At 43.3% G+C, this 24,521-nt stretch overlaps 1 protein-coding gene across 1 annotated transcript; it reads right to left on the reverse strand.

The window, feature by feature from the left end:
- Positions 1-5,481: 5,481 nt before the first annotated feature.
- Positions 5,482-23,653, reverse strand: LOC124256313. The gene is made up of 13 exons (XM_046690291.1): positions 23,536-23,653; positions 23,240-23,295; positions 22,962-23,112; positions 22,252-22,411; positions 20,803-20,918; positions 18,418-18,476; positions 17,406-17,581; positions 16,458-16,623; positions 14,245-14,427; positions 13,199-13,277; positions 12,561-12,635; positions 8,643-9,974; positions 5,482-8,170 (listed from the first exon to the last, which is right to left on the reverse strand). Exons 7-13 carry the CDS (start codon positions 17,419-17,421, stop codon positions 8,144-8,146), a joined length of 1,878 nt encoding a protein of 625 aa, XP_046546247.1. The 5' UTR covers positions 17,422-17,581; positions 18,418-18,476; positions 20,803-20,918; positions 22,252-22,411; positions 22,962-23,112; positions 23,240-23,295; positions 23,536-23,653; the 3' UTR covers positions 5,482-8,143.
- Between the last annotated feature and the right edge of the window lie 868 nt (positions 23,654-24,521).

Consider the following 24,521-nt stretch of genomic DNA (forward strand, 5'->3'; position numbering starts at 1 on the left):
ATTTTGAAATGTGATTGGAGGCCCGTTCATATTAATTCTTATATCAGACAGAAAAAACCGTAATGAAAAATTGGCAACTTCCATCACGTCTGATCAATGTTAAAGTTATATAATTTTGAACATACCGGGCCTAGGGTGTCGTTCCTCGCTCACATCGCATATCAATGTCTGTCCACCGCATGTATTCATCACTACCTTGTTGGCGGATATCACCAGCTTAGACACAATGAAGGCGTTCCCGTTAGAGTGTTGCACAGTTCGATATCGCTGATAAAGACATGCTTGTACTCGCAGCGATCCTTGTAAGGTGCGATGTTTTCATACGATTACACCATCCCATGTTTTATATACCGCAACAGCGCATACTGCGACATTAACTTCGGCGTTAAACGCGATATCACGACCCCTCTCTATTGTAAATTGACGAAAATATAGCAACGTGTAGCGATGGGCGTTCCATTGTATTTCTGTGAATTATTCCTTCAGTACCAGGTTACCCCTTGAGAATTTCCTCAGGTGATATCGAAGTTAATATGAGACGCAACAGGAGACAAGTGTTTAGTCCGTTTGGCTCAAAAGCGGACCGATGAATTGCAATCTAACTCGAAAACTAATAAACATAAAATACTCAATAAAACGCTGATCATAATCAAAACATCATACCCACTCTGTGAGGTTTTTGCAGAATTTTTGTCCTAAAAATAAAAAAGTTCTTTAACAACCTATCATTAAAATGCTGACACAGTTCACTATTTATTACGAGGGAGGAGTGCAGAGAAAGGGACAGCCAGGTGTTCGAGAATGGACTGAGACGGCACAGCACAGGTTAATAAATAAAAAACTTTGTTTGTGAAGTGTGCACGTCATGTTACTACCTGCCTGCCGTCCCCATAGATAGCCCTTGAGATATGAGATCCGTGATACGATTTCGTATGCAATGGGACAGTTTTTTTCCTCGGGATAATTCTTTCCCAGTAGAAATTACGTTAGATTTTAATCTCGTATCAGGGAAGTGAATAAGAAATATCTCTCTGACATCAATAAAAAGAAAGGTTACAACAATTTACTATGTGATGTGATGATGCCGGTCGTACTAATTTCCAAAATGTTCAGACCCGTGAAGATCCGGATTAGAATTGGTCTTCAGTAACCCATGCTTGTCGTAAGAGGCGACTAACAGGATCGGGTGGTCAGGCTTGCTGACTTGGTTGACACATGTCATCGGTTCCCATTTGCTTAGACCGATGCTCTTGGGTCACATCGACCTGTGTGGCTTGCGATAATAATAAACATTTATATCTGGGCGAGATGCAGGCTTTTATCGTGACGAGCGAGTACACAAGCCGACTGTTGTGTGGTGTGAAGGTTCAAATCATTAGGATGTCGGACTAGCCTCAGCAGTGATAGCTAATAGAATAAAGACTGTAGTTCCATATATTATCGTTGAAGATCAAAAAGGTTTTGTTCCTGGAAAATATATAGGGGAAGTTACAAGGCAAATATATTACATTGTGGACCATACAGAATCATTCCAAATTCCAGGTTTATTACTACTCATTGACTTTGAAAAAGCTTTCGATTCATTTGACAGAAAATTTATGCAAAATGTGTTACAAAAATTCAACTTTGGACCAGGTTTGCAAAATTGGGTACATATTTAATGCGTCAAAAGATATTGAGTCCAGCGTATTAGTAATTGGGTTTGCAAGCATTATTTTGAAAAAGAGCAAAGGGCTGTCGTCAGGGAGATCAAATATCACCTTTCTTATCTTTCTTTTATGTGCTGAAGTGTTGGCTCTATCAATAAGAAAAAGTCAACAACAAAACAATCAAGGGAATAGAGATAGGTAATATTCAAAGTCCTCTAGCCCATTTTGCTGACGATGCTAAAGTAACCTTGGATGGATCAGAATCAAGTCTTTGTGCTGTTTTAGATACATTAGCTTTTTTGCAAGATTTTCGAAGTTAAACTATGATTCTTTAATAAACCTTTGGTCTTTGAGATATTTGTTACCAATGGGTAGAAATGTTATTTTGAAATCGTTGCTGATGCCAAAACTAAATCTATTTCCATCAATTCCTTGCCCTCCTGAAGAAAATAAAAACGTTTCAGAAAAAAATGTTTGAACTTTGTGTGGCAAGGAAAAATTGATAAGGTAAAGCGAGAAATCATGCATCTCAAACCCAAAGATGGAGGTATTAGTGTACCTGTAATAAAAACGCTATAAAGTGATCTGGATCAAGTGACTTATTATTGAAAATTCAAAATGTACCTCAATCGCAAATGAAAGCTTAGCTGACTCAAATATATTATGTTTTGCAGATGCAGAAGGGGTATGCAATAATATCATTCCCTATGTTTAAAATAAATTCATCTCGTGAAGGTTCGGGTTAGAATTGATCTTCAGCAACCATGCTTGTCGTAAGTAGCGACTAACGGGATCGGGTGGTCAGGCTCGCTGACTTGGTTGACACGTCATCGCTTCCCAATTGCTTAGACCGATGCTCATCCTGTTGATCACCGGATTGTCTGATCCAGACCCGATTATTTACACACGGCCGCCATATAGCTGGAATATTGCTGAGTGCGGCGTAAAACTAAACTCACTCACTCACTCACTCAAATAAATTCTGCAGAGATGTATTCGTGGCATGGTGTCATTATTTAAAGAGGGGTTACACAAGTGTGAAAGAAATTTCAGATATTTCTGCCAATCTTTATGATATGATAATAAAATCGATAGATGGAAAGTTCATTTATCATGAAAATATGGCAAAAAGAGGAATAGATTTTGTTTATAATAGTGTAAATCCGAATGGATTTTTATAACAAAAAATGACATTTAAAAAATATGGAATTGTCAAAATAAATGTCTTCACCTTGAAGGCATAAAAAGTGCAGTTTTAGCATATTGTAGATCTCAAAATGAAACTTGCTTAGGTAAGACCTGCTATCAGGTACAATGTCCATTAGTACAGATCGTTTGATTCCAGTTGGGGCCGATGAATTGCTCACTAACACCTAATCTAATAAATGCAACAAAACCAAATTTTGCACAGTCACATGAAATCGAACAGACCAACTCTGATGATTTGTCTCATATTTAAGGACACCCGAATGAAAATAGTTGTTTAACAAACGATCATTATTTTGTTGTCACTTTTCGCTGTTTCTCATGAGGGGGTACCATTTGCTGGTCGAACAGCCAGGTGTGCGAGTTGCGCGTGTGAAATTAAAATCTCTCAACACACGCTTGTTCAACAACTTTGAACATAATGACAAAACACAGCAAAGATGACAAGAAAAAGACTTCTCCATTTGAACAAAATATATCTGAGATTGGAAGCTGAAATGCTGATTAAGTACTGGACTGTTAAAGTGTAATACAATATTAGACGCTGTGTGATTACATCCATCATCAGGTCTTCCTTGCACCGCATCGACCTGTGTGTTTTTCTTATATAATTAACATTTATATCTGGGTGAGATGCAGGCTTTTATAGTGACGAGCGAGCACGCGAGCTGGCTGTTGTGTGGTGGGAAGGCTCTAAGCATTAAGATGTCGGATTTACTCGTATGGGTAATCGACATGAAGGTTTCGTCAAGGTAGAATTCACGAAACTGAATGCTTCAGTGCAAAAGCAATATCGTTCTCTTTCATTAAACGTACCTATTGTAACACTATCGAGTAGGTTCATTGTAAATCTTGAAGTACATCGTGTGTAGTAATATTTACCTTGAAGGAATAACCAACTAATTGAATGATTAACTAATGGGACGCCAGTTCAAAAGCTGAGTTTATCTCCTACCAAAGCCAGTGTGCAATAACTAATTTCCGTAATTTCGGGTTGGTTAGTGTGCAGTTATAGTTGCATTATTTGGTACCAAGAGTGCCCCCTTTTTGAGCGCCGTTCTTCTACAGGGCCCGTAAGTATGTCTCGGCACTTCGCGAGACCTTAGTACTTCCGGTGACAAACAACGTTTAATATCTTTTCGAATGGTCTCATGGTTGTCTGTTGACAGTAAGGAACCGATAATTTTTGTAGGAATAACAAATTTCTGATCTAACCATCCCTCGATTAGCCAACTATTACGACAGTCAACAGCTGTGACAGCCAAGCATGGTTGTACACTTGGTCCGGTCTAGTAATATCATATTTGGCGGTCGCGCAATTTGGAACCAGAACTGGTACTTGAACATACGAATGTCACCGACGAAGAAAGCTGGGCCCCGTCTCCTATATCGCAAGTTGGCGCGCGCAAAAGGAGCCAGGAATCCGGAAGTAGCGCCTCGCGAGACTAACAGGTCCTTTTGACTCAGTACATGTTAAGCTATCTTTACCAACGATCTGTATCAAGAAAAACACAACGAGTTACGTCCCTTGTATATTCCCAAACCCTGTCGTGCAGGTCGACAGGTTCTCGGATCCTCCACTTGGTGTCGCTGCTTTCACCCAGCCGTCAAAGGCCCAGGGTGTCCCAGTCTGTCGAAGGATCGAGCAGGAACCAGTTGGCAGTGTTGGATTCGCAGCCCTAATTCACAGAGTTTCGGTTCTTGGTCTGTCAGCACCCTACCCGTACCCGCGCAAAGCATCTAAGTCCTGCACCACTCCGACGTCAGTCTGACCCGCCACCATACAACTGAAATACTGTACAAAGCGACGACGTTGTGCCAAACTCACTGACCAACTCTGATCACTTGTCGTGGTGGTCGACAGATACACAAAGACTTACGACCCCCTGTTGATTCCCCAAACCTGTCGTGGTGGTCGGCAGATACACAAAGAGTTACGACCCTTGTCGATTCCCCAAACCTGTCGTCGTGGTCGACAGATACACAAAGAGTTTCATCCCTTGTTTATTCGGTTGGTGTCGCTGCTTTCACCCAGCCGTCAAAGCCCCATTGTGTCGAAGGACCGAGCAGGAACCAGTCTGTAGTGGTGGATTCGTAACCCTAATTTACACAGGTTTGGTCCTTGGTCTGTCAGCACCAAAACCGTGCTTTCGCTTAGCATCTACGACTCGACTCACTTTTGACATTTCTCTGACAACAACCTGACCCGCCATCATATAACTGAAATACTGTACAAAACGACTGTGTGCCAAACGCGCCGACATAGAGCCGCGTAAAGTACGTTGATTGACGTAGGGTACGTCGATCGGCATGTTTATACAATGTCCGTGTTGCAAGAGACTCGCGGTGAACATGGTGTACATGTATTGTGTTTTATGACAAATGTAGATCATTGGATTCAATTTCAAACCAATTAGGGGCGGTGGGGTAGCCTAGTGGTTAAAGCGTTCGCTCGTCACGCCGAGGCCCCGGGTTCGTTTCCCCACAAGGGTACAATGTGTGAAGCCCATTTCTGGTGTCCCCACCGTGATATTGCTGATATTGCTAAAAGCGGCGTGAAACACAACTCACTCACTCACTCGAACCTATTAAGCCAGTGCACAATGAAGGACTAGCAAAGCACTTATAAGACATGTTTAAAAAATTTATTAGTGAAAATACAATTATTCATTTTAATGTGATGGCGCACGCTGATTTTATATATTTAGCATGTACAAGGCGGGATATCCGAATATGTAAATGTGAATATATACTTGAATATGCAAGACTAAACAAACAAAAATATGGAACCAATATAAATATTGTCACAAGCTGAGTATTATGTTCAGCCTACATAAAAGTAATATGTCAAAAATATAGAGAGAAAACCCGAAACGCAAAGTGATAACAATCGAAAATTGTTAGAATGTTACAAATACACGTCATGAATATAGCGTAATTCGGAGGTCATATCACCCTTGTTACGAAACCCAAAACGCAACTAAGAAACATGAATTGAACACAAGTCATATGAAAGTGCAGGGTTTTCGTTGAAAGGTCTTGCCTAACCCGTGAAGATCAGAATTTGACTTGATCTTCAGCAACCCATGTCTTTGCCGGTTATTTGGCTATTTGTGTCTTACTGACCTGTCTTGTTTGGTTGGTATAGGGCAAGATAAGATCGGGGACACACGCTTGTCGTAAGAGGTGACTAACGGTATCGTGTGGTCAGGCTCGCTGACTTGGTTGATGCATGTCATCGGTTCCAAATTGTGTAGATCGATGGTCATGATGTCAATCACTGTTTTGTCTGGTCCTGGCACGAATATTAACAGACGCAGTTATATAGTTTGGAAGATTTCTCACTGCGGCGTGAAAACACAAACTAACAAACAAACAAACCTGTCCTGCTTATCTGGACGAATACACAACAGCCACAACTTGAGTTCTAAATACATATATATATATATATATGATATAATTATATTCAAATGCTTACAAATGTAAATTAAAAAAAACCAGAAGCGTCTGAATTCTGTATGAATATACAAATGGTTAAACTGAGTACATGTTCAGGTCAATAACATATTCACGTTTTAAAAACAGTATGTGAGTATTTAACATGAATATCGTCAGGTGTATGCAATTTTTCTTTCACTTTTAAGCCGCTGTACTTCACATATGGGCAATGGAAAATATACATATTTCAGCTTTTAATTTGTGTAAAGAATCATATGGCTGATTATGCTGAATATATTTCAGCGTTGTCATGACTACGAACTGTGCGTATTTGAAAATATCCTGAAAAGCTCCTAACAGATTAGTGTGTATGACGAGACTATTATAACCTCTGCAAACATAGTAACAACCTAATAATCTGGAATAGAATTATTGGCTGGTAGTATCACTGTAAATTCTCAAATTAGCATTTCCTTATTCACAAAAGCCGACAGATACAAAATATAATGCATTAATGCATCTATTTATGTAAAATCAATAGATTGGCAAAATAGCTGACTCAGAATCTATTTAACTGCAAGGAGTAAAGACATGGAGTGATGGAAGTATACCTTTAAGAAGGTTTGTCTTTATAAGACTAATGCACTTGATCATCGTGAGTAATATGACGTAAGAAGAAAGCGTAAAACTAAAAGGGCAAATAAACGGTCTAAAACCTCTCGTTAAACGAAAGGCGAACATACTTATTGTTATGTAATGAGCCACGGCATGGTCAACGTTGATGGAGTCGTGCAGTTTGGAGTGTGCTGGGTGACGTCCAATTGAAGGTGTTTTAGATACCGAGGGTGTCCAAGTTGTGGGTTTTCGGGTGGTCACCAGAGTCGGGTTATTCAGGGTTTCGCGTGTTGTCACGTTGTGCTTGTTCATGGTTTATGGGCGGTGGGTGTTCTTGTTACGTCGGACGACGAGGTTGTTTTGATTGCTTTGGGCGTTCGGTTTCATTGGTGACGTTAGGGTGTATGGTGTCCCGGTGACGTTAGGGTGTTCGGTGTCCCGGTGACGTTAGGGTGTTAGGTGTCCTGGTGATGTTAGGGTGTTCGGTGTCCTGGTGATGTTAGGGTGTTTGGTGTCTCGATGACGTTAGGGTGTTGGTGTCCTTGTGACGTTAGGCTGTATGGTGTCCTGGTGATGTTAGGGTGTTTGGTGTCCTGGTGACGTTAGGGTGTTTGGTGTCCTGGTGATGTTTGGGTGTTTGGTGTCCCGATGACGTTAGGGTGTTTGGTGTCCTGGTGACGTTAGGGTGTATGGTGTCCTGGTGACGTTAGGGTGTTTGGTGTCCTGGTGACGTTATGGTGTTTGGTGTCCCGATGACGTTAGGGTGTTTGGTGTCCTGGTGACGTTAGGGTGTTCGGTGTCCTGGTGATGTTAGGGTGTTTGGTGTCTCGATGACGTTAGGGTGTTGGTGTCCTGGTGACGTTAGGCTGTATGGTGTCCTGGTGATGTTAGGGTGTTTGGTGTCCTGGTGACGTTAGGGTGTTTGGTGTCCTGGTGATGTTTGGGTGTTTGGTGTCCCGATGACGTTAGGGTGTTTGGTGTCCCGATGACGTTAGGGTGTTTGGTGTCCTGGTGACGTTAGGGTGTTTGGTGTCCTGGTGACGTTATGGTGTTCGATGTTCCGGTGGCGTTAGGGTGTTCGGTGTCCTGGTGACGTTAGGGTGTTCGGTGTCCTGGTGACGTTAGGGTGTTCGGTGTCCCGGTGACGTTAGGGGTTCAGTTAGGTCCTCAAGCACCGAAATCGTTGCTGCATAACCTGGGTATGGCTACCACAGTGGAGACTCCGACTTCCTGTCCTATAAATGATGGTTAAAACGGCGTCCCTGAAAAGAGAACTGTTTCATTATTCCTGCATTTAAGTAAAAGTTTCTATGAAAGTTGATCGCGAGTTGTATAACTGGATGACTTGAAATTGGCTATGACCAGTTTTCTACTCAATAAAATCTTAATATCCTAAATGCATGGATAGAAGCTCGTGATATCAACCACTGGGTTGTCTGGTTCAGAATCGACCATTTACAGTCCACTGTCATATAGCTAAAATACTGCTAATGCCGCTTTAAAGATCAAACAGACAAACCAACAACAGCCTTGCCGCTCCCCTAGACTAACGCTTAGTCACTGAATATACATAACTTTGATGTTAATACATAAACCCATTTAAATTGAAAAGGAGCCTCAGGGATCCCGACTTGCGTCATTTAGAGCTTTAGCATTGCAGAGAGGGCTAGGCAGTAGGGAAAATGTGGTTCAGGGACCGTGAGGCAGACTACCACTCCCCCAACATAGTCCTACCTCAATGCCATCCCGTCCCTGGCGAGACCAGTTCTCACTCCGGCGGTCTGAGTGCTCCCATTGTCCACGTCTGTCCCTGGTTTCCCTCAATCTGCCCTTGGCACCTTGACCTTCAGTGCGTTTTATTTCCTGTCCACGTCGCTGCAAATCTCGGGCAAATGCGCTGTCGTTGACTCTCCCCAGACTCTCGCTTCTGTAGAGTTGTCCTCCATCCCTCGATTCTTTGTCCTGGCTCAGTCGTCGTCTGTCGTGTTCCATGCCGTAGTCTGGCTCAGGGTCAACGATGAAATTGTTTGGGTGCCGCATTTCCCCGAACGTCTTAGGACGAGGTTTGGGAGAAGGAACAGGCGTTTGTTGTACACGGTCGGCTTCTCGGAAGCTCCGTCTGTCATTTCTAAAGCTCTCGTGTCTCCCGTGGTTTCGGCCCGACATTCGCTCCTCCCGATGGAGCCGTTCCAGATTTCTGTCCTTCGGAATATAGCCATTTTGCCCCCGGAATGCATTTTGCTCCTGTCGATGAATTGAGGGAGAGTCGTCGCGTCTCAGATGGTCACGTGAAGGATAGCCGTCTTGCTCCTGACGATGAAATGAAGGAGAGTCGTCGCGCCTCAGATGGTCACGTGAAGGATAGTCGTCTTGCTCCTGACGATGAAATGAAGGAGAGTCGTCGCGCCTCAGATGGTCACGTGAAGGATAGACGTCTTGCTCCTGACGATGAAACGAAGGAGAGTCGTCGCGCCTCAGATGGTCACGTGAAGGATAGTCGTCTTGTTCCTGACGATGAAACGAAGGAGAGTCGTCGCGCCTCAGATGGTCACGTGAAGGATAGACGTCTTGCTCCTGACGATGAAACGAAGGAGAGTCGTCGCGCCTCAGATGGTCACGTGAAGGATAGCCGTCTTGCTCCTGACGATTAATTGAGGGATTTTGGATTTGCATTTGGGGAGTATTTTCGGTGACAGAAATGATTTCACGGTGGTGCTCCTTGACATTAGCATAAAACCCCGAGACAGCACTTGACAAGCGGTTAGAGTCAAAGGACTTTTCAGCACCGGTCCTGTCGTGGTCTTCTCGCATTCTGTCGTGTCTCCGGACGTCGTTGAGGATGCCGGCCTGAACAGCAGCTGGAACGTGCCCTGCGTCACGTCTTGCATCTTCATCTCTGTTGTAGCGTCCATCGTGGTCATGGTGACTGGCGTAACTGGCGTCGGCTCGAGTCTTGATGGGGTGTGCATAAATCACATTTGTTGATCCCTCGTCCATGAAGGAAGCGAACTCGGCGCTCGCTCTAGTTATCGGCCTCGAAATATTAGAGGGTTGATACACGGAGAACTGGAAAACAAAACAAAATGGAAAATATTTTTAGACCAAAATTAAAGATATTTTTCCAAAAATGTAAAAGGCTATCAGTTTTATGAAATATTTCATGAAATGATGATATTACACTGGTTAAATAAACTAGGTGACTTTATCAAACTTACAGCTTGTTGGTGTAACGGGAACATGAGTGCTAAGGTCATTGGCTGTCTGCTATGATTCGCAACGATAATGACTTTATAGCATGTTGATACATCGAAAATTCCATGTGGAAATTTGCATCACAGCATCCACTTGTCGTCGGCACGAATACTCGAGATTTTCCCATAAATAGTAGTCCCTGGTCTCATGCTAATAACCTTCCCAGTTTAAACCTACACGCAGCTATGTGTAGTAAATAGTCTTCATATATTTGTGTTGACCCACTGTACAACCAAACCACAGTGACATCATGTTGAGACATAAGCCTGTTTAAATGCAAACTTTGATGCCTGAATATTTTTAAAAGTATCAGGCCTAATGCTTGGTAACAAACTGATAACCTGTGTTTTGGACAAAACCCGAAATCAGTTTATGTATTTTTGTGGCATGGTTCAGTATGGCATCATGGTTTCCACACGGTCCGGCTATTGAGACAGCTGCGATACATAGCGTTATAAGGTTACAAATGCATGGGGCGGTGGGGTAGCTTAGTGGTCAAAGCGTTGGCTCATCACGGGTTCGAATTCCCACATGGGTACAATGTGTGAAGCCCATTTCTGTTGTCCCTCGCCGTGATGTTGCTGGAATATTGCTAAAAGCGGCGTAAAACCAAACTCAGTCAATACAAATGCATCTTTTTTTCACAAGAAATGTATAACATACCCATTCTTGAGAATTGCGGTTATTTCGTGATAGAACTTATACTATCACTGCTTAGGAATAAATCAAGGGATATATAACATAATCTAAATGACTCTTACAGTATTAGTTAACGGTGAATCACCGATGAGTAGTTTACATTAACTCTCACAACACGAGTGAGTGAGTTTAGTTTTACGCTGCACTCAGCTTTACTGCGGCGGTCTGTAAATAATGGAGTCTGGACCAGACTATCCAGGGATGAACATCATGAACATCGATCTACGCAATTAGGATACGATGACATGTGTCAACCAAGTCAGCGAGCCTGACCACCCGATCCCCTTAGTAGCCTCTTACGACAAGCATGGGTTACTGAGGATCAATTCTAACCCGGACCTTCACGGGTCTCACATCACGAGGTACGCCATGAGACCATGGAATGATGTAACTTTAAACGAATCAGAAATGTTGTATCTGGACATGTGACAAGGGCGGAGCAGGCTCGAACACCTTAAAAAGATACCAACTGCACTAGCAAGTGGTGCGGGTTACAAAGTCAGAAGGACGTTCGTATCGCGATCGTGGAGTTCCATGTCTGGTAAAGAGCTTGTCCTGTCCTGTCCTGTCCTGTCCAGTCCGAGTCACCTTGTCATGAAGAAAGGGATCGAGTAAACCTATGTGAGTACAGAGCCTGGTGTTGGGGTATTCACTGTATGCACGGGAACCAGTATATGAATGCAATGCTGCTAGTTAGGAGTCACGGTCGTCCGACCCCTCACTCCTTGACTTAGCATCCCCTGACGGACCAAGCAAACATGTGTTGAGCCAACACTACCCCTGACAATGTGGAACGGCCATATTATTAGGTAACTGTTGTAGGGTGGAGTCTTCAACAAAATGTTTCAGACGATCCCCTTTGCTGTTTTTCTGATGGTCGTTTCTATCCTTTCTTTCACTCGCGTTGACGTTTGACGGCGGTAGGTTTCCTTTTCGCGGCTGGGATATGTTATCTGCAATTTTCTCTCAAGCTATTTGGAATTGTAATGTCTCGAACAAACGCTTCAGATACATCTACGTCATTTGACAATCTGTTCTCATTTCGTCTCATCAGTTCTACAAGTTTTACTAATTCAGCCCGACTTGGCATAACACAACAACCGTCTCACCCTCCATCTGCTCCCCTGGACCCCTCCCCATCTCCTTCTCATGAGGTTTAAGAATTTAAATTTGCCATGAGCTGGCAATAGTTCCAGTTCTGCCCCTGACTTTAATATGGGGGATTCCACTTTAATGCCAGAGCATTTCACAGGAAAAGATAGTTCTCATTCTGCGGAATGGTTTGATCGTTTCATTCACTTTACTAACTTCAAAATGGACTGTCGCACATAAAATTCAAGTTTTTCCACTCTTTGTAAAGGATTCAGCGTGTATGTGGTGTAAAGACATTCCTTCATCTCGACGAAGTGGACAAATTGTTTAAGGTCAAATACGTCAACCCCACTGATCGGTGGTCTTAGTTAGAAACGCTTGTGGCTCGCAAATTATCCCCTAAGGAAACTATACATGTTTATTTGGCGGCATTGACCGAGACGGCTAGTCTGTTAGGTAAGACTGAAATGGGCCTAATGGATGGTTTGTTATGGGACTGGATGACAGCACACGCAAAGCAACAAACAGGAATTCCGTTGTGTACTGCCAACGTGCTTCAAAACATCTGTCACCCATGCGAACAAAACTTATCACAATATGTCGACTTACAGGCTCCTCGTCCACGCTGGTGTTTTTACGTTTAGTTGGGAGTTGGTCCATCTGAATGTTCTCATACGCCTGGTTCTGTAACAGAAACAGAAAATACAACAAAATGTATATAGCCAAAATCAAGTTACCAAACCAGACACCCAATCCATTTCATCGCCCTGTGCAAACACTGCTGGCTCAAGGCCACAGTTACCTCCCTTGAGTTTGACCAGACATTATTCTTTGTTGCCAAATATTTATAATCCACAATCTGCACATGGTACTGACTCCAGCCCCCAACGGTTTCACCCCAAGGTTAAGGCTGTTTTGTGTGTTCCGGCTGGACACCACCGGCTATCATAGTTTACAGTGGTTACTGCAAAATCGGCCGATAGTTTGCGGCTAAAGTGACAAGTTTTGTCAGCATGCGATAGTAGTGATTTCGACCGGTATTGATGATGGTGGACTGGTATGTCTCTATAGATGGCAAAGAAGAAATCTTATTGTGGTCTGAGACAAGGGTACAAGGGACCTACTCAGGTCAGGAAATTCAACGGAGATTTCAGTCTCAACCTGATTGGGTTTTGGCTACACCAGATACATCGGAATGAGTTCTATCGTTGACGGAAATAGAAATAATATTAAGTTCTGTATTTTACATAATATTCCCTCGGGTCGTCCAGTTTGGAGGTCCAATGTTGTTCGGTGCCCTCGTCATAAGCACGCAGTGGACCGTCACTTTGAAAACAAAAACATTGAGAAAAATAAGTATATGTCAGCCATATTTAGTGATCTGAGGTAATATGGAGCATCAAACGCTTCTCGAGCAACAGCGCTTGAAACGGGTCTTACCTCGATTAACAAAGCAAGGGTCCAGGGGACCCTAATATTTAATTTTAAAGTTCTTTAAAGACATGAGGGTCCTGCATGGTAAGGGGATGATGTAGCGTGCTGTGCAGTTGGAGTTGATACTTACTTTAATTACATGACCCTCTAAATTCTTGTCAGGGGTTTAATACAACGAGTGTTATTGTCAGCCCTTGAGCATGCGCTATATTTTTCTATTTCTGTTCTATGTATGGGCGTACTGGATACATTTGTGTGTACAATTAGGTGATATTACTACACGTGCACGCTTTTCTTTCAGTTCTTGCTGGTGATAATGATTTCGCGATTTTATGTGCGCTTTCCAACATTTTTTATGGAATGTCGGTACGTTGCACGCTGACTATTGGCGCTTGGAGTCACCTGACAGACAACGCTTATCCGGGTTGTAACCATGTGATCAAAACTTACTGACCTTAATATATGTGATATTCCTCAGCCTACAATGCCTTGTTTTCACTTTAAAAATACAATGTAATAAGAAACTATTTTTGTTTATCAATAACGGCGATATTTCGTTATTATTGTAAGGGTCAGGATTTATTAAATGAAATTTCTCAAGGTCGTTACCATTCATTCTAATGTGTAAATGAGGTGAGGTGAGGTGAAATTGGGTTTTACGTCGTGCTTGAGAATATTTCGCTCATAAGACGACGTGCATGCGTGTGTATGTGTATGTGCGGCTGCTTGTACTAGCAACTTCTAAAACGCCACTCAAAGAACTTACCAAATTGTCTTTTTTTCACAAACAAATTAAGAAGCTAACATAAGAACCATTAACATGTGTTGTGATGCTGATCATTACGATTCAGTACTATACCCTTTTTCTTGAGCTTTCCTTTTCCTGGCGCATGTGCAGATGAGAGCTATGACCAGTATGAGAACGAGACCACCTCCCGCACCTCCGGCTATGGCGGCGATATATTCAGACTTCAGTAGCAGCTGCTCCCCTGTGATCTCACACTTGTCCCCACCGTATACGTACTTTGGGTGCTTTTTGCATCTGAAATGAAGGTAACGATACTTCTTGATTTCCGGGGCGGTGGGGTAGCTTAGTGATAAAGCGTTCGCTTCCCCACATGGGTACAATGTGTGAAGCACATGTCTAGAGTCCCCTGCCGTGATATTGCTGCAATATTGCTAAATGCGGCTTAAAATTAAACTCACTCACTTATTTTCCGTGGAAATTTATCTGGAGAATATATTTACAGATGTTCAAATTTTGTGGTAACCCAATCGCATATCTTTCTCTCTTGTATCTGATTGGTATTGTCCCTCCGTTCGATATTTCATTTTTACCCTGGACCAACTCATAACTGTATCTTCGTTTTGAACTGTGTTCGAACGTCCCTGCTAAATATAGCTGTCCAATGACATTACACTTATGAGAGAGACAAATTTGGTGTTGAGGTTGCGATGATAAAGTCGCTTCCAGGACGAAGACTCGTGACGATCCGGGTCAGAATTGGCCTTCAGCAACCCATGCTTCTTTGTAAGAGGCGACCAACGAGATCTTGTGGTCAGGCTCACTGACTTGGTTGACACATGTCATCGTATCCCAATTGCGTTGATTGATGCTGATAATGTTGATCACTGGATTGTCTGGTCCAGACACGATTATTTACCACGATTATTTACAGACCGCCGCCTTATACCTGGAATATTACTGAGTGCGGCGTTAAACAAAACAAACAAGACCAATCTACGATCATTAAAATTCATTGTAAAACCTTATAATTAAAACGTATAGGTTATTATCGGTATAATCGAGCATCGGATATATTTGTTAAGGAACGCCCTGCCACAGGTTAACAATCCACACTCTCTCGTTGTTTCTAGTATCAGGTCAAGATGGCGAGGTGTGTGGATTCAAGGGTTGAAACGGTACGCTCTTACCACGGTGCGGCACGTATTGCGGTACAAAGCCTTCGATTCGGTCCGTTTCGGTTCGGTATATGAGACAATTTATGATCATAAAGCAGAAAATTGACAAAAAGAGCTAAACCTTACAGAAATGCATACATTTTGACAAAATGATTCGATTTCGAGACATTTTAAAAAAAGGTTTAAAAAGATTAATAAAAAGACGGCACGAAAACCGAAAATACCGAATTTTTGGATTGCATTACGGTATACCGTTTCACCCCAAGTTGATTCAGGGGTAGATAAGCCATTATTGTCCCCATTGCCTGAAAAATCCCCAGGCCTCTAAAGACAGATCCGTATAAGTCAGTACAGCTAGGCACGGTGTTAACAACATTAACCCCCTTACTGCACTCCGAACACTGACCCGAGGATCAAGTGATTTGGCCAATAGGTTATTTAGAGAACCCTTTCCCTACATCAGACAAAGACCGCCTCCGTGGTGTAGTGGTTAGAGCGTCCGCCCGGAGAGTGGAAGGTCGCGGGTTCGATCCCCGACCGCGTCATACCAAAAGACCAAAAATATGGTACTTGTTGGTCCCTGCCTGGCGCTCGGCATTAATGGGCACAACAAGGACTGGTCGGCTCGGAGTCAGTATAATGTGTCTGAGTGGGGTATTCATGCTTCACTGCGGCATGGTATCTCAGTGGGCTAGCACTATAAAACCAGCTTCAGTCTGGGCTAGTACAATCAGCCGCACATACACACGCATGCACGTCGTCATATGAGCGAAATATTCTCAAGTACGACGTTAAACCCAATTTCACCTCACCTCACCTTACATCAGACAAACTGCAATGGAGCCAGGGTGGTCTATCAACGCTGCACTATGGGAAGGGAAGTTTAGTGAGGTTAGTATTATCAATGTTCCAGCGGAGGACACTAGAACTGGGCTTCATACACGGTACCTATGTCGGGAATCGAAACCGGGTCTTCGGCTTGACGAGCGAACGCTTTAACCACTAGGTTACCCCACATATAACAATGGATAGATATTCAAGACCCTTGTCATGTAAAAATGATATAACTATCATTTCGGCGAAAAAGATGAAACACGACATAACCCGCTCTGTCAAATCTTCTGTAATAATTACATCTTAACAGCTCACCTGCATATAGGTTGGCCATCTGCCTTGAGTTGACACACCCCGTGATCGCCACAGTCCATGCCATTACAATTACTGGTGCATGTGACCTTGTTGTTGAGGTCAGAACAATTGTAGCCGATATTACAGATACCCTCCGCTTTGCAGCGTGATGACATTGACTTGTTCGCTGAAATCCAAGTATTGAGTGAGTGAGTTTTAAACCGCTTTTAGAAATATTCAAGCAATCCAGGCACACCAGAAATGGACTGCACATGTCCACAGATACCCTCCGCATTGCAGCTAGATAACATTAACGTCTCCGCTGAAATCAAATTAAAGTATAGAATGAAATTAGTATTACGCCGCTTGAAACCAGAAATGGGCTTCCCACATTGTATCCATGTGAGGAATTGAACCCAGGCCTTCGGCGTGACGAACGAACGCTTTAACCACTAGGCTACACCATCGCCAAACAAGTATTTGAGAATCGTTGAAAGACAAATATTTAAGATATTGGTCTGAGGGTGTCGAAGTTCCGTTTGTCGTGGGTTCGAGTTTCCGATGATGATGTTCATCGTGATTTAATTCAGTTCGAAATCGAACACCAGATATTTGCCATTATTCGCGCCTGTAAATAATATTTTGTCTTGTCTTGAGACTACATGTGTTTCAATTGAGAGCGGTCTAAACACACTGCCGCACCTATATATAGCTGCCACTATACCTTTTTGCTTCATCAATTTGTGACCCGTGAAGATCCGGGGTAGAATTGGACTTTAGCCGACCATGCTTGTCGATTGGTTGACACATGTCATTGTATCCCAATTGCGTAGGTCGATGCTCATGGTGTTGATCACTGGATTGGCTGGTCTAGACTCGATGCTCACAGACCGCCGCCTTACAGCTGGAATATTGTTGAGTGCGGCGTTAAACAACAAACAAACATAAACACTCATCATCTGTACTTACAAGCAGCAAGTTCCATGATTAATGTCCCATCGAGATATTTGCTATTTACTTGATAGCCGTTCACGTTAGCACGCTGTAACGTATTTTTCACGGAACCACTGATGTTCCCGACAACTTCTGCAGCATTGGCTGTGGCTGCGATCACAGCTGTGTAGTTACAGATGATGGATCCATTCCTGTTAAAATACCAACTATTTAATAGCCTGACGATTTCACTTGAAACGCTCTCCGTCACTGTAAACTGTGATTTTTCCTCCTCGCATATTAAAATTATAAGATGAGGGGAAAAGGTTGTACTGACTGACGAAAATATGGATTGGATGACCTTGTGATCTTGCTCATTCTCTCGTCTTACACTGTTTCACCTCACCAGACTCAATTTTCCATCATGTCATAGCATAATTATTTTAAGTTACATTCCATTACATTACATCATATGTACCAGAAATAGGATAACATATCATACCTCATATCGTATCTATTAGAAGGTGTATTAAACCCAGAAAATCCGGGTTAGAATTGATCTTGAGCAAACCATGCTTCTTGTAAGAAGCGACTAACGGGATCGGGTGGTCAGGCTCGCTGGCTTGGTTGGCACATGTGATCGGTTCCCAGTTGCTTTGATCGAAACTCATGCACAATTATTTGCAGACCGCTGTCATATAGCTGGTTGTCAGGCCGAAGACCCGTGTTCGATTCCCACATGTGTACAATGTGTGAAGCCCATTTCTGGTGTCCCCCGCTGTGATATTGCTGGAATATTGCTAAAAGCGGCGTAAAACTAAACTCACTCACTCACTCATATAGCAGGAATATTGCTGAGCGTTCTGGACAAGACAGTCCAGTGATCAACACCATGAGCATCGATCTACAAGATTGGATGTTGATAATGAAACGGATGAAGCAGGTCAGCGAGCCTGACTATCTGATCCTGTTAGTCGCCTGAGAAGCATGGGTTGAAGACCAGGTCTCAACTGGATCCTCGGGCAAGATATATATCAGCTGATCTTACCGAAACTCGTTGATAATTATGTGTCTGAAACCAGGAACATCCACAAAGGCATGTGAAATCTGAAACGCCAAGTGCACAGATTAACTACCTGCTGTCACCTCTTAAGGTCTGCAGTCTTATAAAATGGGGATGGGGGACGGGGGGATCTGAGCAATATTATTTTTTCATCTGATGCAAACAAAGAACTGCAGTCAAAGTACAAAGTACTCCACATAGGTGTTTGCAGAAAAACAATCTTAATATAATTATGGTACTTTGGTTCCAAATTATATACTGATACTTTTTCACTTTAGCATAATGGAAGACAACGACAATATGCAGTCTAATCGGCAAATATATTGCTAGTGTCAAATGTTGAGGGAAAAAAATATGGGATCACATGAAAGCACAAGTGTTCCTTTATTTTTTTCCAGGTTTCTTCACAAGCGTTGTATAGCATAGCTATTGTCTATACTGAGTCAAAAAAGAAACTTCACAAAATGTAATTTGAAAAATAATGAATCAGTTTTCTCTGATGATACATCTATGTATCCGAAATGGGATCCCTATCTTTCGACTCTAGAAATATGTTAGCAAAACCCACTCAAACCCATCCATTCGTCGTGAAAATGATGTTAGTGCCAAATCAGGTTTTGCACGTGCAGTCGATCACGTGATCTTCGCATCGAAGTTTTCTTCATATGCACGTGTTTGCATTGGTCTCAAGAACTGAAAAACCACTTTTAAACCACAGTTCTAACGGTACTTGAAATGCCACGATTGTCAAATGTGCAACGTGAACGTGCCGTTGGCATGTTGCAAGCGGGAAGATCAGTTATTGACGTCGCAAGAGCAATGGGATGCAGCCGTCGTACTGTGTATGACTTGCGAGGTCGTCTACAACAAACTGGCACCACTTCTGATCGCCCAAGGTCGGGTCGTCCACGTGTGACGTCACGAGCAGAAGACCGTCAAATCGTCCTACGTCACCTACGTGACAGACTTCTGCCGGCTAAACGAACCAGGGCTGAGATGTTTAGAGGTCAACTGTCCTCACAGACCATTCGAAATCGGTTGCGGGCTGCCAATCTCCATTCTCGACGTCCATATCGTGGGCCAATATTGACGCCGTTTCATCAACGTCAACGTCTGCTGTGGGCCTAACGTCACCTCCGATGGACCCAGAGAGACTGGAATCGAGTCGTCTTCAGCGATGAATCCAGGTTTACCCTCAGATTCGCGGACGGCAGGCATACAGTCTGGAGACGACGTCGTGAACGGTATGCCCAATGTTGTGTACAGGAAGTCGACAGATTCGGGGGCGGAGGAAGTTGCATGGTGTGGGGTGCTTTCTGTGGGAACAACCGTTCCCAACTTCTGGTCATCCGTGGAAACGTCACAGCTGCTGCTTACCGCGACCAGGTGCTCACCCCTGAACTCGTTCCTTTCATGGCGGCTCATGGCCCAGGTCTACAGTTCCAGCATGATAATGCTCGGCCGCATACCGCGATGTTGACACGAAATTTCCTTCAAAACGCTGGAATCAACGTCATGGACTGGCTATCGAGGTCCCCGGACCTTAATGCAATAGAGCACGTTTGGGATGCACTTGGGAGAAGGCTTCGTGGTCTTAGGAACCAACCTCAGAATTTGCAGGAACTTGGCGCTGCCTTGCAAGAGCAATGGCGCAGAATCCCCAACCACGTGTTCACAAGCATCAGGCAGTCGATGAGGAGACGGTGTTTGGCAGTGGTGAATGCGCGGGGCGGTCATACACGATTTTGAACTGAGAAATTTCGCATTTTTATTCTTGTGACTTGACATTCTGTATACCCGTTTTGGAACGGCGGTGTAGCCTAATGGAACTGATTATGGCACTGTCAGTGTATCGAGTACATCACACAGATCTCAGCAATGAAATAATAACAATTTAACCATCTTACCATCTCTTGTTCTTTTATAGTGCCCTGAAGAAAGAATGTGAAGTTTCTTTTTTGACTCAGTATATCGTAATACCAGACCAGTTTAGTGTGGGGACCCAGTTTATTTGAAAAGGTATTCAGTGCATCAAGTGACACAATCGGTAGGGATTAACGTTTAACGTTCATGTAAATTTACATACGTTATACCATCTATATAAGAATAGGGACACACGGGTGGTCCGCTTGTCACTACTTGTAAATTATGTCCCTTGTCAGTACCAGGAACCTATAATGTCTGATTGGCTGTGACTGGGTTGCCAGGTTTGTCATACCCGTCAACCTGCATCACTTCGGGTTTTCAAATACTGTTCAAAGCGGCGTTAAACCAAACATATTAAATATGAGGAAATGCCCAAGCACAGAAGACGAAGAAAACATGCAAAACAAATTTGTCGACCAGTAAAAATTTTCTCCACCTACTTACCACCTTCGTAAATGCAGCTGAGTAGTTTAAATAGATGGCTGAAGTATTATTATCTAGATCTTCGGAAAACGTTGCATTAATTTTCAGAGAAAAATCAAGGTTGAAAGTTGCCCTTTCTGAAAAAAGAGAGTAGACATATTTATATCTCATTTATATCATAAATATTCCCTAATCGAAAAGTTTGATCATATTTTTAACGTAAAGGAAGTAATTAAATGGATAATTCAATGTGAAACGGATGAACAGATTGGTATACTGACAAAACAAGTACCGGAGCGTTTTTTATTGTGATTATTCGGCACTCCTTGGTCAACAAATCAGACACTAAAATCTCGCGGTGACCTATTTGTTAATGTGGATGAGGGTATATTCGTACCCAGCCATAAGTACAGATGAAAATACTGATAAATTCACACGAATGGAAATACGAAACAGAACCGTATTTTCCCCGGTACCGTGGCTGAATTAAGTATCGTGAGTCCAGTATTATTTATAAGACCTAATGATGGCAACTTCAACCATGTCTTATATCTTAATAATCTTATCTTAATATGGCGACAACTGAAGCCATATTGAAAAGCGTTCATTTCTATACAAATTATGTTAAATGTCGTATCTGTTTAGTTTCTTGTTGGATTTAACGCTTACGTTACATGTTACAAATTCAAATTTCTTTTAACTGTGTTTTGACATGCTCTCTCAAAATGTGTAATTGGATTTGTAATATGTAAATATGGTACATATCTCTAAAAGGTACCCTCTATTGAGTGAGCCGAACCGTACAGTTTTTTGTCACATTGATCAGAGCTGGAAATCCTCGAAGTTACGTAGGTGATACACATACTGAGGTGGCCACCCCCAATGGCCACAGTTTAGTCAGTGCCTAAGTGAGTGACTGAGAGTGAGTAGTGAGGTTAGATTTACAACTCTTTTAGCAATATTCTAGCAATAGCACGGCGGGGGACACAGACATGTGTTGCACACATTGCGAAGGCTTTAACCGTTTTTACGAATGAAGTTAAAATTCCGAGAGCTGCATTTTATTCTTCTGGCCAACTAATTTAATTTCTGTAATAAATAAAATATGGTCTTTTGGGGGAAAAAAAGCCTCAGCTTTTAACTGAAAATATTACAATAGTCATTGTATTGTTTGATTTTACCCGCTCTGATTTTACCCGATTCATCAAAGTAAGCATTTATAGAAAAATAGATTTCCATTTCCAATACGATCAATCTCTGCGGCCCAGAGCGAATCCACGTCTTCGGCAAATTATTTGATGGTCAGCCTGCCTGAATGGATTGTTTGGTAGAGATTAGAATATTGAAACACCGCCATAAAATACCGGGACTATTGCCGACTGCGGCGTTAAACACAAACCCAATAAGCAATGCATCTGGGGAAAAAAATCAATCATCAAAACCTCAAGAGATTATAGAAGAATGCCTTACCAGGATGCGAAGGGATTGTAGGGGGAGGAGTTGTTAATATCGTCGTTGCTGTTGTAGGCTGTGCTGGGGCTAATCCGGATGTAACATTTCTGCTGCTTCCTTCGCTTGATCCTGATTTGGGCTTTTGAGATTTAGTTGCACTGGGTGTTGGGTTTGATCCAGATGTGGGTTTTGGGGATGCAGTTGCACTGGGTCCTGGGTTTGATCCGGATGTGGGTTTTGGGGATGCAGTTGCACTGGGTCCTGGGTTTGATCCGGATGTGGGTTTTGGGGATGCAGTTGCACTGGGTCCTGGGTTTGATCCGGATGTGGGTTTTGGGGATGCAGTTGCACTGGGTCCTGGGTTTTTGATCCGGATGTGGTTTTTGGGGATGCAGTTGCACTGGGTCCTGGGTTTGATCCGGATGTGGGTTTTGGGGATGCAGTTGCACTGGGTCCTGGGTTTGATCCGGATGTGGGTTTTGGGGATGCAGTTGCACTGGGTCCTGGGTTTGATCCGGATGTATGTTTTGGGGATGCAGTTCCACTGGGTCCTGGGTTTGATCCGGGTGCAGTTGCACTGGGTCCTGGTTTTGATCCGGATGTGGGTTTCAGGGGATGCAGTTGCACTGGGTCCTGGGTTTGATCCGGATGTGGGTTTTGGGGATGCAGTTGCACTGGGTCCTGGGTTTGATCTGATGCATTGGGTGTTGGGTGGATGTGGGTTTTGGGGATGCAGTTGCACTGGGTCCTGGGTTTGATCCGGGTGCAGTTGCACTGGGTCCTGGGTTTGATCCGGATGTGGGTTTTGGGGATGCAGTTGCACTGGGTCCTGGGTTTGATCCGGGTGCAGTTGCACTGGGTCCTGGGTTTGATCCGGATGTGGGTTTTGGGGATGCAGTTGCACTGGGTCCTGGGTTTGATCGGATGTGGGCAGATGGATGGGCTGGGTTTGATCTGGATGCAGTTGCACTGGGTCCTGGGTTTTGATGTGGGTTGCACTGGGGATGCAGTTGCACTGGGTCCTGGGTTTGATCGGATGCAGTTGCACTGGGTGTTGGGTTTTTGGGGATGCAGTTGCACTGGGTCCTGGGTTTGATCTGGGTGCAGTTGCACTGGGTCCTGGGTTTGATCGGATGTGCAGTTTTTTGGGGATGCTGGGTTTGTGCAGCTGCACTGGGTCCTGGGTTTGATCCGGATGTGGGTTTTGCACAGTTGCACTGGGTCCTGGGGTTTTGGGGATGCAGCTGCACTGGGTGTTGGGATGTGGGTTTTGGGGATGCAGTTGCACTGGGTCCTGGGTTTGATCCGGGTGCAGTTGCACTGGGTCCTGGGTTTGATCCGGATGTGGGTTTTGGGGATGCAGTTGCACTGGGTCCTGGGTTTGATCCGGGTGCAGTTGCACTGGGTCCTGGGTTTGATCCGGATGTGGGTTTTGGGGATGCAGTTGCACTGGGTCCTGGGTTTGATCCGGATGTGGGTTTTGGGGATGCAGTTGCACTGGGTCCTGGGTTTGATCCGGGTGCAGTTGCCCTGGGTCCTGGGCTTGATCCGGGTGCAGTTGCACCGGATGTTAGGTTTGGGCTTGTTCCAGTATTGGTTGTGTTAGATGCGAGTCCGATAAAACAGATAGCCAAAACTAAGATAGTTGTTTTCATCTTTTTGTCTGGAAGGAGGTTATTCGTTTCTTTCAACAAACTGTTGAGATGACAGGACACCTGTCTGTGTAATAGCTGTGATGCTTCCCCAATCAAACTGCAAAAATTAAGAGGGTTTTTAGTATATCTAAATGAAATACGTATCCTTTCTCAGTGACGCCTTATATTATGCTCTACTACACACACATCAACGTACAACTGCATTTGTGAAGTATTGTAGTCAGGATAGTTGATATGACAGTTAAGCATACACGAGAACCATTTCAGAGCATGTACCACCTAATTATGTGAAGATACATACAATCACCTCGTGGGCATGACTTAAGTACAATTTCCATATTCATTACTGGAGCTAGGGTTCAACAGATATAAAATTAATGTATTCAGGCCTTGGTCTGACTGCTTTACAGCTGTTCGAACGACAACCAACGTCAGGGTCAACTGTTGAATGAATATACCTTTATATTACGATTAATATTTAGTTTTAGTCAAATTAAAGAGACTTATTACAGTAGACCTGAATATTGCACTGATTCTCATATTGAGATATATTGCAATAATTTGAGAGATATTGCAATACATATTGTGATATATTGACTGGAAGGTTTCATCATCGTCTTAGCTGCTTTTTCA

This window comes from Haliotis rubra, unplaced genomic scaffold (assembly GCF_003918875.1).
Source record: "Haliotis rubra isolate DU_JTF1 unplaced genomic scaffold, ASM391887v1 Scf624, whole genome shotgun sequence".
In the NCBI taxonomy this organism is placed as follows: Eukaryota; Metazoa; Mollusca; class Gastropoda; order Lepetellida; family Haliotidae; genus Haliotis; species Haliotis rubra.

Bases quoted from the DNA above. Each gene is read 5' to 3' on its own strand.
- LOC124256313 (XM_046690291.1), bottom strand. The intron at 13,278-14,244 runs GTATAGTACTGA...TTGTTTTCAAAG, and splicing joins AGGAAAGCTCAAGAAAAAGG to TGACGGTCCACTGCGTGCTT. The intron at 9,975-12,560 runs GTAAGTCGACAT...TTTGTTTTCCAG, and splicing joins CCAGCGTGGACGAGGAGCCT to TTCTCCGTGTATCAACCCTC.